We start from the raw sequence: 14,705 nt of genomic DNA, 5'->3' as shown, positions 1-14,705 counted from the left end.
TATAGGTCGATGGATCTATATCTGGGTTCTCAATTCTATTCCATTGGTCTATGTATCTGTCATTGAACCAATACCAGGCAGTTTTGACTACTGTTATGCAGTCATTTTTAATGAGGCTGTTATGCATTTAATCTTTTTCTGTTGGTCTTCCTAGTGTTGATTTCTAATTTTATAGTATTGTGATCTGAGGAGAAGCTGCACAGTGTTTCATTGTTTTTAAATTTATCGAGGCTTACTCTGTGGCCTAATGTGTAGTCTGTCCTGGAGAATGTTGCATGTATGCTGGAAAGAATGTATGTTGTGCTGTTGTTGGGTTAAGTGCTCTGTAGATGTCTATAAGGTCAAATTGGTTGATTGTATTGCTTAGTTCTCTATCTTTGTTGCATTTCTTTCCAGTTCTATCTTTTACTGAAAGCAATGTATTAAAATTTCTACTATTACTGTGGCATCATATATTTGTCTTTTCAATTCTGTTAATGTTTGATTTACATATTTGGGACTCTTTTATTGGGTGCATAGATATTCATTACAGTTATGTCCTCTTGTTCGATTGATCTTGTAATCATTATATAATGTCCGTCTTTGTCTCTTAGGGTCATTTTTGTCTTAAAGTCTATTTTATCAGAAATTAACATTGCCACTCCTGCTTTTTTTTGATTGCCATTTTCTTGATAAATCTTTTTCTAACCTTTGATTTTTAGTCTGTTTTTGTCTTTGTGTCTAAGGTGAGTCTCTTGTAGACAGCATATTGATGGGTCATGTTTTCTTATCCACTCTGCAGCTCTTCATTTCTTGAGTGGTTTATTTAGTCCATTTGCATTCAGTTTAATTATTGACAAGTATGAATTTATTGATGTTATTTTATTATGTTTTTTTTGTGTGTGTGTGTGGTGTTGCTGACTTCTTTGTTCTATATAGTTTTCTGTGCTGAACTTATTTTATTTATGAATTTTGTTATCATTTCCTTTGCTGCTATTGTTTTAGTGTTTTTTAAATATTTTTCTTCTCTCTTTTTTTTTTTTTATTTTGATGCATCAGTTTATCATTTTTCTTTGAGGTTACCCTGCTATTTATAGTTTTCCTCCCATGTTTAGGCCAGTCTATTTTATCTCACAGTTGTCTTCATTTCCTCACCGTGTGAAAGTTCTGTACTTACATTATTTATTCCCTTTTTTTGGTTTGTAGTTGTCCTTATTTACCAATTGATGTCCCTAGTTCCATGTTCCTAGTCTTGTAAGCTAATTTTACTTTGAATACTTCTATAACTGTATTGGTTTTGGGTTATGTTGTCATGTGTATCAATCATCGGTTGTTGTCTGCTGTTGATGGTTCTTTATCTTAAGGACTCCTTTTAGTAACTCTTGTAAGGTTAGTCTGGTTTTCACAAATTCTGCTAATTTCTGTTTATCTGGAAGTGTCCTAATTTCACCATCATATCTGAAAGATAATTTTGCTGGGGATATAATTCTTGGTTGGTAATTTTTTTCTTTCAGGGTTTTATATATATCATTCCATTGTCTTCTCACCTGCATGGTTTCTGCTGAGAAATCAGAGCTTAGTCTTATTGGTTGCTGTTTGTAGGCAACTTTTCATTTTTCCCATGCTGCTTTCAGGATTCTTTCTTTGTCTTTGGTTTTGGTGAGTTTAATGTTGATATTGGTAGTTTTCTTTCGTGGTCTATCCTGTTTGGGCTTCATCAAACTTCTTGAATGGATATCTTCATCTTCATATGTGACCATAGAACCCTCCTCACACAGATATATCGAAACAAAATAAAGAAAAAAATTCCTGGGCAAATAATACCAACATAGAACCACAAATGAAAACATAAATACAACAACATCACAAGGTCTCAGAGACAACCAAGCATCACAGTCCAAGCAATGAAGATAAAGTAGTACATATAAGGGACCAGGACACAAATCCAGAAAACATCCTGAGGAAGAAGCAGCATTGGAATTCACTGATAAGGAATTCAAAAGAATTATATTTAGGTACTGTCAACAGTGGAAGGTTGGGCAGTCTACTTCCATAGTGATACTGCCTCGGCAACCCAATGAGGGGTTGCTATGAGTCAGGTCCAACTCAATGGCACATAACAACAACAACTATCAACGGACTGAGAGACAGATCAAGGAAAGCACTGACAAAATTAGGGAAAACAGAGGCATAACCCTAGAATTATTTAGGAAAGCAATACAAGAAAAAAAATTGACAGAATAAATGAAATGATACAAAAACAACAAACAGAAATCCAGAAGATTAATACTAAGATATCAGAAATAGATAACACATTGAATGGGCAAAGGCTTAGAACTGAATCAACAGAAGATAGAATCAATGAGACTGAAGACAAATACTGCAATACTACTTTGTTAAGGGATGCAAAAAAGGCAAGGAGGCCACATGTTCTGACCTCCTCTAATCCCACAAGAGCAAGACAGAATCACCATCAATAGCCCAGGGCCTATTCCTGCGAGGCCAGACATGCTGCCTCCCTCCAGCCCTTTCTCCAACCATTCCTCTCAGAGCACCCACCACCTCTCTCCTAGGTTTGATAATTCGCTGCAGTGGCCACACAGAGCTCACAGATTATGGGGTTTATTAGGGAAGCACCACAGGCTACAATTCAAGTTCAGGAAAAATGCTCAGTCTCTCTCCCAGCCCACCATCCCTCAGCCCACGGTCTCTCAGCCAAGTCTCTCACAGTCTCTCCCCAAGCAGTATATGTCCCTTGGTGTCTTACTCAGCAACATGTCTCTTGCGTCTCTTTCCCAGCAGCATGTGTCTCTTGCAGTAGCGTGTGTCTCTTTCAGCAGCACGTCTTCCTCAACCAGCAGTCATAGAGAGTTCTGCCTCCAGGAGGCCTCCTTTTGAGCTTGGCAGAGTGGCCAAACCAACCAATCATAACAACAGTATTCTAAGCACCTAAGAGTGAGTCTCCCATAACATTGCGTTGTGCCACACCCAACAGAAATAACCCAGGTGGATAATATTTACAATCAGGAGCTCCTGAGTTGCTCATTCCACCACTGAGTTTACAATGACTTATGGGTAGAACAGCCATACTAAGTAATTTACTACACTTCAAGGGACCAATCAGAAAAAAGATCAAAACAAAAAGAAGAAAGCCTAAAATTCATGTGGGATACCATCAAGAGGAATAACCTATGGGTAATCCAAATTCTAGAACAGAAGAGACAAAACCACAGAGAAAACAGTCGAATATTAGTTGGAAGAGAATTCTGATACCTTAGTATTAATCTTCTGGGGAAAAAAATGAAGAGAATAAAAAAGTGCATAAACAAATAGGAATAATCGCAAAAAAAAAAAAAGCAATAAATGAAAAGAAAAATTAAAAAAATATACTTTAAAAAGACAAAAGAAAGATAATAAAGAGGAAAAAACCCCACAGTATTGGAGGAGGGGGGAATGAGAGAAAAGAACAAGAGTAAAATAATAGTAAAGAAAAAGTAGATAAGCTTCAAAAGGAAAAACAAGGGATAGGAAGAACAAAAAGAAGAAAAGAAAGAAAAAAGGGAACCAGGAAAGGGGAAGAGAAAAAAACAATACACAAGAACCAGGGAAGGGAATGAGAGAAAATAAATAAATGAAAAGGAAGAAAGGAGGAAGACAAAAAGAATAATTTTAAAACAAAGAAAAACAAAACTATGGGGGGTGGGGCAGGGCACACACCAGGATAGAATTCCTGCTGGTGAAGAAGGTGGGTGGATGCCAGAGATGACCACACCTCTGTTCACCAAGAGGGTATGAGGTATAAGAGTAACGAGGGGAATATTGCACCTTTCTAGTTGTCACCCTCCAGTGTGGTTGCCCATGTTGTCCTTAACAGGTGGAGTTTGCTGTCCAGGTCAGGATGACACTTGCATGTATTCAAAATGGCCATGGTGCTTGCAGATATTCAAAATGGCTGCCCTCTTAGAACAGCCGGCAGTCTGCAGCTCCATTTTTGTCCTTACTCATTGTTTTCATTCCAGTTCTTCGACTAATTGATATTTAATCCACTTCCTTATTCTTCTCTTCTAAGTTCAGTATTTGTATCAGTTTCAATTGGTTTCTCATTGCCTTGTTGCAGAGTCTTTGTAGCTTGTCTGCCTATTCTACCATCTTTCCAGAAGTCCTAGAGTAATATTCTTGGGAGTATTTAATTAAAGACTGACCATATTTAAGTAAGTCAACGTATGCAATATATGGATCAGTATGAGCAACGTGAAGGTGAAGAGTCAGTCTCCCAGTGACAGTTCTACAGGGAGAAAGCTTATGGAACCAAAATAGAGTGGATCTTAAGTTTAAATGTCCTAAAAGAAGGACTTTGTTGTTGTTGTTAGGTGCCATTAAGTCAATTCCAACTCCTAGCAACCTTGTGTACAGCAAAATGAAATACTGCCTGGTCCTGTACCATCCTCACAGTCTTTGCTATGCTTGAGCTCATTGCTGCAGCCACTGTTGTTAATCCATCTCATTGAGTGTCTTCCCCTTTTTCTCTGACCCTCCACTTTACCAAGCATGATATCCTTCTCCAGAGATTAGTCCCTCTGATAACATGACCAAAGTAGGTGAGACAAAGTCTGGTCATTGTCACTTCTAAGGAGCATTCCAGCTGCACTTCTTTCAGGACAGATCTGTTCATTCTTCTGGCAATCCAAGATCTATTCAGTATTCTTTGCCAACACCACAATTCAAAGGCATCAGTTCTTGTCTGGTCTTCCTTACTCATTGTCCAACTTTCACATGCTTATGAGTTGATTGAAAATATCATGGCTTGGGTTAGGCATACCTTAGCCCTTCAAAGTGACATCTTTGCTCTTCAACACTGTAAAAAGGTCTTTTCCAGCAGATTTTCCCTGTGAGATATGACATCTGATTTCTTTCTAATGTTTTATTGTGATGTGGGTGCAAATTTACAAAGCAAATTTGTTTCAGTCACAACCATTCATGCACATTTGGTTTCCTGGCCCCAATTATAATCACCAACCATAGAAAGTTCGCCTCCCATCTCCTCCCTGTGATTATTGTTTCCCTGTGCCCTTCTTATCTATGCATTCCTGTCTGTCCAGATTTTCCCCTATGCAAATGCTGCCCTGCTGATGTCTCATGGTTGATTGATCTAGGGTGTGCATCATCTTAGGGAGGTGGGTATATCTCCCTGGGGGAGATGTTCTGCTTGTAGGTCTTTCTGCTGTTTGACTGAGAGCTATTCCACGGAAGTAGGTCCTGTTCCAGGCCTGAAGGATTACCTGGGGTCATAGTTTTGGGGGTTTCACCAATCTCTATCCAACCAGTAATTCTGATCATTTTTGTGTGTCTGAATTTTGTTCCACATTTTTCCTCCTACTCTGTCCAGGATCACCAGTTTTGATTCCTTTCCAAGTGGTTGGGATTGGTAGTTGCTCACCATCTAGTTCTTCTGATGATGTGTCATTTCTTGACTGTTGCATGGGTGTTGATTGTGGATCCAAGTAAAATGAAATCTTTGACAACTTCAATCTTTTCTCCATTTATCATGATGTTGCTTATTGGTCCAGTTATGAGGATTTTTGTTTTCTTTCTTTTGAGGTGTAATCCATGCTGAAGACTGTAGTCTTTGATCTTTATCAGTTAAGTATTTAAAGTCACCTTCACTTTCAGCAAGAAAGGTTGTGTCATCTACATATCACAGGCTGTTAATGACCCTTCTTCCAATCCAGATGCCACATTCTTCTTAGTATAGTCCAGCTTCTCTGATTATTTGCTCAGCATACAGATTGAATAACTATGGTGAAAGGATACATCCCTGACACAGTCTCTTCCTGATTTTAAACCATGCAGTATTCTCTTGTTTCATTTGAACAGCTGCCTCTTGGTCTATGTACAGGTTTCTCATGAGCACAATTAAGTGTTCTGGAATTACCATACTTCACAATGTTGTCTGTAATTTGTTATGATCCATACAGTTAAATGCCTTTGCATAGTCAGTAAAACACAGGTAAACACCTTTCTGTATTCTTTAATTTCAGCTAAGATCTATCTAACATCAGCAGTGATATCCCTCATTACATATCCTCTTCTGAATCCAGTTTGCATTTCTGAAAGTTCCCTGTTAATATACTGCTACAACTTTTTTTTTTTTTTAAATTATCTTCAGCAGACTTTTACTTGTGTTTGATGTTAATGATATTACATGGTAATTTCCACATTCTGTTGGATCACCTTTCTTTGGAATGAGATCAAATATCGATCTCTTCCAGTCAATTGGCCAGGTAGCTGTCTTCTAAATTTCCTAGCATAAATGAGTAAGTGCCTCCAGCGCTGCATCCGTTTGTTGAAACATCTCAATGGGTATTCTGTCAGTTCCTGAAACCTTGGTTTTTCCCAATTCCTTCAGTGCAGCATTGACTTATTCCTTCAGTACCATTGCTTCTTGATCATATTCCACCTCCTGAAATGATTGAATGTCAACCAGTTCTTTTTGGTGCTTGATACTTTAGCCTGTCTACCTATGTTTCCATCTGTAGATTAATGTTTGTTTGTATTTGTAATGCAGTATTGTGTATGTAAAAGTGTTTATCGTTGTCTGTACCTCTTTTGCACTTCTCTCTGTCTTCCTTTTCTCTAGAGTTATTGTGTTGGTCACTCAGTTTTGGTATATTGCCTTTCCCTTCACCCAAATCAATACTCTTACCTATCTAGCAATTTTCCCTCTCTCCCCCTCCCATCCCTGGTAACCATCGAAGTAAGTTTCCTTCCGTATGTAAGTCTTTCCTTGACTTTTACAGTGGACTCATAAAATGCTTGCATTTCTGTGATTGACTTATTTCATTAAGCATAATGTCCTCCAAGTTTATCCAAGTTATGTGGTGTTTTGCAGATACCACATTATTCTTTAGTGTTGCATAGTGTTCCATCATGTGTATGTAACAGTTTTGTTATCCATTCCTATGTTAATGAATACTTAAGTTGTTTCCACCTCTCTGCTACTGTGAATAGCACTAAGATGAAGAAGGGTGTGTGTATATCTTTTTGGGCTCTGGCTCTCACTTTAGGATATATACCTAGTAATATCAAATGATACTATTGTTTCCAATTTTTCAAGGACTCACCATATGTTTTTCAATTGTTTTATCGTTTTACAGTCCCACCAGCAGTGTATGAGAGTCCTAATCTCTCCACATCCTCGCCGGCATTTGTTATTTTTTGTCTTCTTGAACCTTGCTATTACTGCTGTTTTGATTTGCATGTCTCTAATGGCTAATGATTGTGCACATTTCTTCATGTCTTTGTTGGCTGCCTGAATAACTTCTTTGGTGAAGTATCTTTTCATGCCTTTTGCCCATTTTTAAATTGTATTGTTTGTCTTTTTGATGTTGAGGTGTTGAGGTTTTCTATAAATCTTTGAGGTAAGTCACATTCAGAAAGCCCATTGCCAAATACTGTTCCCAATTTGTAGGTTCTGTTTTTATGCTTTTGGAGAAATCTTTTGATGTGTGTAAGAATTTAATTTTCAGAAGGTCCCAGTCATCTACTTTATATCCTATATTTTTGCATTTTCACTTATGTTTTGTAGTCTATTAATGCCATATGCTAGGGCTCCTAAATTTATCCCTATTTTTTCTTTGATAAACTTTATAGTTTTAGGTTTTACTTTTAAGTCTTTAATCTATCTGCAGTTAGTTTTTGTGTATGGTGTGAAGTATGGATCTTGTTTCATTATTCTACAAATAGATATCCAGTTTTGCCAGCACCATTTGTTAAAAAGACTATCTATCTCTTCTCCTATTTAATGGATTTTGGCCCTTTGTTAAATCTCTGTTTCTGGGTTCTCAATTTGATACCACTGGTCTGTGTGTTTGTTGTTGTACCAATACCAGGCTGTTTTGAGTACTGTGGCTGTGTAGTAGGTTTTGAGATCAGAGAGTGTGAGACCTCCTACTTTGTACTTCTTCATTCAGTAGTACCTTGCTTATCTGAGGTCTCTTTCCTTTCCATATAAAATTAGTGATTGGTTTTTCCATGTCTTTAAAGAATGTTGATAGACTATGGATCAGAATTGCATTGAATGTATAGATTGCTTTGGTTAGTATTGACATTTTCACACTGTTTAGTCTCCCTATGCATGAGCATGGTATGTTCTTCCACTTATATAGATCTCTTACAGTTTCCGTAAGTAGTGTTTTGCAATTTTCTTTGTATAGGTCTTTTGTGTTCCTGGTGAGATTTATTCTCAAGTATCTTACCTTTTTGGTAGCTATTGTAAATATATAGATTTTCTTATTTGCTTTTCAGAGACCTCTTTGCTGGTGTGGAGGAATCCAATTAATTTATGTATGTTGATCTTGTATCCTGCCACTATGGAAAATCTCTCAATTAGTTCCTGTGGTTTTCTTGCTGAGTCTCTTGAGTTTTCTATGTATAACATCTTATCATCTGTAAGTAGGGATAGTTTAACTTCTTCCTTACCAATTTGGATGCCTTTGATTTCCCTTTCTTGCCTTATTGCACAGGCTAGGGCTTCCAACATAATGTTGAATAGAAATGATGATAGAGGGCATCCTTGCCAAATTCCTTTTTGCAAGTGTAATATTTTCAGTCTTTCTCCTTTGTGAATAATGTTGACTGTTGGTTTTGCATAAATGCTCTATTATTTTGAGGGATTTCCCTTCTATTCCTATTCTTCTGAGAATTTTGATCAGGAATGGGTGTTGGATATTATCAGATGCCTTTTCTACATCTATTGATATGATCATGTAGTTCTTTTCCTTTATTTTACTTTTGTGATGGATTACATTGATTTTTTTTTTTCCTAATGTTGAACTATCCTTGCATAACTGGTACGAACCACACTTGGTCATGACGTGCTATTTTTTTTTTTTTTTTTTGATATGTTATTGGAGTCTGTTGGCTAGGATTTTGTTGAAAATTTTTGCATCTATATTCATGAGGAATATTGGTCTGTAGTTTTCCTTTTTAGTGGTGTCTGCTTGGTTATGGTATCAGGGTTATACTTGCTTCATATAATGAATTTGGGAGAATTCTATCCTTTTGTTTGTTCTGGAACAATTTGAGGAAGATGAGTGTCAGCTCTTCTCTGACTGTTTGGTAGAATTCTCTAGTGAAACCATCTGAGTCAGGACTGTTTTTTGTTGTTCTTGGTAGGTTATTTTTATGTTCAATTTCTTCTTTTGTGGTGGGTCTGGTCAAGTTTTTCTTTTTTTTTTACTTCAGTCTATGTTAGTCTAGATATATAGTGTGTTTCTAGAAATCTGTCCATCTCTTCTAGTTTTTCAAATTTGTTGGAGTTCAGTTCTTCATAGTATCCTGATATTATTCTTTTTATTTTGGTTGGTTTTGTTGTGGCATCACCCATTTCATTTCTTATTCATGTTATTTGCATCTTCTCCTTCTTTTCCTTCATTAAGTTTGCCAGTGATTTGTTGATTTTATTAATCTTTTCAAAGAACCAACTTTAGTCTTGTTGTTTTTTTAAATTGTCTTTCTATTTTCTGTTTCATTTATTTCTGCTTGAATCTTTATTATTTCTTTTCTTCTGGTGACTATAGACCTTTTTTGCTGCTCTTTTTCTAATTGTTGGATATGTTGGGTTAAGGTATTGATCTTTTGATGTGTGCATTTACTGCTATTAATTGCCCTCTGATCATGGCTTTTGCTGTGTCCCAAAGATTTTGGTATCTTGTGTTTTCATTCTTGTTTGATTCAAGGAACTTTTTAATTTCTTCTGTTATCCAGTAGTTTTTAAGGAGGGTGTTATTCAGTTTCCATGCATTTCCTTTTTCTATTAATCATCCTTTTATTGATTTCTCATTTTATACCATTGTGATCTGAGAAGATGCTTTGCTGTATATATTTCAGTGTTTTAAAATTTGTTGAAGCTTGCTTCGTGGCCTAACATATGGTCTTTTCTGGAGAATATTTCATGTATGCTGGAAAAGAATGTATATTGTGCTGTTGTTGGGTGAAGTGCTCTGTAGATGTCTATAAGGTCAAGTTGGTTAATTGTATTGCTTAGTTCTTTTGTGACTTTGTTGAGTTTCTTTCCAGTTGTTCTGTCTTTCATGGGAAGTGGTGTATTAAAGTCTCCTACTATTATTATGGGAGCTCTGGTAGCATAGTGGCTAAGACACTTGCCTGCTAACCAGATGGCTTGTGGTTCAAACCCACCAGCCACTCCTCGGAAGGAAGGTTGGGCAATCCTACTTCCGTAGTGATACTGTCTCGGAAACCCAAGGAGGGGTCGCTATGAGTCAGGGCTGACTCGATGGCATGTAACAACAACAACAACAACAACTATTATTATAGCCTCATCTATTTGTCTTTTCAATTCTTTTAATATTTGTTTTACATATTTGGTGCTCTTTTATTGGGTGCATAGATATTTATTATGGTTATGTTCTCCGGTTTGATTGATTCTGTAATCTTTATATAAAGCCCTTCTTTGTCTCTTAGGGTGGTTTTTGTCTTAGAGTCAATTTTATCAGAAATTAATATTGTCACTCCTCTTTTTTGATTGCCATTTGCTTGATACATTTTTTTTCCCCAGCCTTTGATTTTAAGTCTGTTTTTGTCTTTGTGTCTAAAGTGTGTCTCTTATAGACAGCATATTGATGGGTCATTTCTTCTTACTCATTCTCCAACTCTCTCTGTCTTGGTAAAAAAGAAAAAAAAAAAACCCACCAAACTCACTGCAATGAGCCAACTCATAGCAACCCCTCCTTGGGTTTCTGAGGTGGTATCACTATGGAAATAGATTGCCCCATCTTCCTTCTGAGGAGTGGCTGATAGGTTTGAACCACCAGCCTTCTGGTTAGCGGTCAGATGCCTTAGGCACTATGTCACCACAAGTGCACTTAATCTATTCAGCGTAATTATCGACAATCATGAATTTATTGCTGTCATTTTGTTATTTTATTTTATTTTTTTTTGAGGTGTTGCTGATTTCTTTGGTCCATGTGCCAAGCTCATTTTGTTCATGAATTTTTTAAAATTATTTTCTTCATTGCTATTTTTTTATATTTGCTAAATATTTGTGCCTTTCCTCATTGTCATTTTGATAAAAAGGTTTATTAATTTTCCGTGAGGTTACCCTGTGATTTATTATTTCCTCCCAAGTTTAAAACAATCAGTTCTGTGTCAAAATAGTCTTGACTTCTTCTTGATTCAAAAGTTCTGTAATGACGTTGTGTATTACCCCCTTCTGGTTTGTAGTTGTCCTCATTTACAAATTGATGTCTCTGGTTCCCTATTTGGAATCTTGTAATTTATTTTACTTGGCTGCTTGTGTATCTGGTTTGGTTTATGTTGTCATCATTGTTAATCACAGGTTATTGTGTGTCTGAAGGACACCCTTCAGCATTTCTTGTAAAGGTTGGTCTAGTCTTTACAAATTCTATTAATTTCTGTTTATCTGGGAATGTCAGAATTTTGCCACTGTATTTGAGTGACAGTTTTGCAGGGTATATAATTCTTTCTTTGCATTTTTCTTCTTTCAGAGTTTATATCCATCTTCCCACTGCTACCTCAGTTGCATGGTTTGTACTGAGAAATCAGAGTTTAATCTTATTGGTTCCCCTTTGTAGGTAACTTTTCTTTTTTTTTTTTTCCATGCTGCTTTTGGGATTCTTTTCAGGATTGTTTCTTTGTCTTTGGTTTTGGTAAATTTGATTATAAGCCTTGCTGATTTCCTTTTGAGGTCTATCCTGTTTAGTGTTCATTGAATTTTCTCGAATGCATATGTTCTTGTATTTCAGCATATTAGGGAAGTTCTCCTCCAGCAAATCTTGGACAATTTTCTCAGTGGTTTTGTTTTTCTCTTCCTGTTCTGGAATTCTAGTTACACATAGGTGTGATTGGTGTCCCACATAAATCTTGGGCTTTGTTCTTTTTTTATTTTTATTTTTTTTTTAACTTTTGTTCTGATTACTCCCTTAAGAAAGTAGTAATGAGAGATTTTTTTTCGATCTCACTCATTTTGTCTTCTATGATTCAGTTCTACTGTTTTGTTCTTTCAATGTGGTATCTATTTCTGAAATCTTAGTGTCAATCTTCTGGATTTCCTCTTTTCTGTTTCTGCATTGCTTCTGATTTTTTATTTATTTTGTCAGTTTGTTCTCTTACTGCTTTTCAAATTGTTCTGGAATTTTGTCTGTGTTTTCCTTAATTTTGTCAGTTTTTTTCCCTGATTTTGTCTGTGTTTTCCTTGATCTGTTTCTCGATCCTTTGATGGTATCTAAATAAAATTCCATTGAATTCCTTATCAAGTAGTTCCAATCCCACTTCTTCCTCAGGGAGGTTTTCTCACTCTGTATTCTGGCCCCTTGTTTGTATTACTTTATCTTGCTTCTTTGTGTAAACTGGGATTGTCACTTGTCTCTGAGACACTGTGATGTCATTCTGACTGATGATACTGATATTTTCTATCATTTCTTTCCACAGATGTAGTTGATTTGATTTCTGTGTATTTCATCCGATGAGGTCCATGTGTGTAGTCTCCATTTATATTTTTGAAAAAAGGCATTTGCAATGAATAAGGCAGTTGTGCAACATTCTATCAAGCGATCTCCAGCATTATTTATATCACCAAGGCTATATTTTTCAATTACCAATGGTTCTTTGCTTCCAGCTTTCTTACTCCAATCACCAGTAATTATCAGCACACCTTGATTGCATGTTTGGTTGATTTCAGACTGCAGAAGTTGGTAAAAATCTTCAGTTTCTTCATCTTTGGCTTTAGCGGTCAGTGCATAAATTTGAATGATAGTCATATTAGCTGGTCTTCGTTTTAGGCATATGGATATTATCCTATCACTGACAACATTGTGCTTCAGGATAGATCTTAAAATGTTCTTTTTGACAAAGAATGCATAGCCATTCCTTTTAAATTTGTCATTCCCAGTGCAGTAGACCATATGAGTCTGATTCAAAATAGCCAATACTAGTCCATTTCAGCTCACTAATGCCTAGGATATTGATCTTTATGTGTTGTACTTCATTTTTGACAACTTCACTTTTCCTAGTTTCATATTTCATACATTCCATGTTCCTGTTAATAATGAATGTTTGCAGCTACTTTTTTTCCCATTTTGAGTCATGCCCCATCAGCAATTGAAGGTCCTGAAAACTTTACTCCATCCATGTCAGTAAGGTTGCCTTTATTTTGAGGAGGCAGCTCTTCCCCAGTCAAATTTTTAATATCTTCCAACTTGAAGGGCTCATCTTCCAGCATTCTTTCATATAGCATTTCATGGCTTCAAAAAGTTTTCCAGCTATATACCAGACAGTGTTTCACTCCTACTCATAAGGTTTCCATTGTCCAGTTTTTTCAGAAGTGGATGGCCCTATCCTTCTTCCCAGTCTGTCTTAGTCTGGAAGTTCCACTGAAAGCTGTCAACTATGTGTGATCCTGCTATTATTCAGAAAACTGGTGGCATAGCCTCCAGCCTCACAGCAACACACATGCCACCATAGTACAGTAAACTGGCAGACTTGTTTACATAAGTACCTATAAAATATTCTTAATTTTGCCTTTGGGCCTGTTGTTGTTAGGTGTCGTCAAATTGACTTCAACTCATGGTGACCCCATGTACAACAGAACAAAACTCTGCCCGGTCCTTTGCCACCTTCACAATCCTTGCTATACTTGAGCCCACTGTTGCAGTCACTGGGTCAGTCCTTCTTATTGAAGTCTTCTCCTTTTTCTCTGACCTTCTACTTTACCAAGTATAATATCCTTCTCCAGGAATGGTCCTTTCTGACATCATGACCAAAGAAGGAGAGATGAAGTCTGGCCAGTCTCGCTTCTAAGGAGCCTTTGGGCCTACAAAGCTTAAAATACTTACCTTGTGGCCCTTTACAGAAAAAAGTTACATGTTCTTCCTGTAAAACGTATTGTGTAATTAAAAAAGACTTAGTAAAAGTGTTATTTTATAATAAGTATAACATTTAGCATAACACTTTTCTACTTTCTATAATATCTGGCCCTCTGGGGAAGTATTATAACTCAGTACTTGACAAAAATGGCTTCTCAGAACCATGATGGATTAATGAAATAGGAGAGGGGTTAAAATCAAAATAAGGAAAAGAATTCTTCCCGTTCTCTCCATTTGTTGTTCTTATCGGTAGGTTCTGTTGAGTCAGATCTGACTCATAGCAACCCTGAGTATAACAGAACAAAATACTGCCTGGTCCTATCCTCACAGTTGTTGGTTTGTTTGAGCCCATTGTTGCAGACCTGTGTCATTCTATCTCATTGAGAATCTTCCTCTTTTTTATCCATTTAAGTTCCACAGATTCTTTTATAGAAAGAAATTAAGAATAACATAAGACTGATCTTAAATGTTGAATTTTTAGCTTGTTTCTTTGAGTTTATATTTACCAGTTAGAAAAAATTATTTTTCTTTCCAGCAATCTCAACTTGGAATGAAACAAAATGAAGCCCTGTTACAGTAAGTATGCTAAGTTTTGAATTTATATGAGTATTCTTTGTTATGTTACTTACCTAAAATGAGCCTTCATTTTCTTTTCTTAAAAGTTTGTTATTTATTATTAATCATTATTATTTAGAATTTACTATTTATTTTGTTGAGTACTTGCCCCTTAAGCAGCATAAATATGTGTTATTTTATAAGCATTTTTGATAAGTTTAATTTCATAAGAAAGAATGAGTCATTTTACGATAAGTTGACTCTTTGCCT

The 14,705-nt window shown here is 36.3% G+C and overlaps 1 protein-coding gene across 1 annotated transcript in view; it reads left to right on the top strand.

The window, feature by feature from the left end:
- Positions 1–14,705, top strand: part of ANKRD31 (ankyrin repeat domain 31) — a 268,129-nt gene that overhangs the window by 35,404 nt on the left and 218,020 nt on the right. The window contains exon 4 of the mRNA XM_042781319.1: positions 14,416–14,456. Within this exon, the coding sequence (XP_042637253.1) occupies positions 14,416–14,456 (41 nt within the window). The remainder of the gene's footprint in view (positions 1–14,415; positions 14,457–14,705) is intronic.

The sequence above is a fragment of the Orycteropus afer genome, unplaced genomic scaffold, assembly GCF_000298275.1.
Source record: "Orycteropus afer afer isolate SDZICR_OR568_19922 unplaced genomic scaffold, OryAfe1.0 scaffold00104, whole genome shotgun sequence".
In the NCBI taxonomy this organism is placed as follows: Eukaryota; Metazoa; Chordata; class Mammalia; order Tubulidentata; family Orycteropodidae; genus Orycteropus; species Orycteropus afer.
Note: the sequence above shows the minus strand (reverse complement) of the source record. Positions and strands in the feature narration are given on the sequence as shown.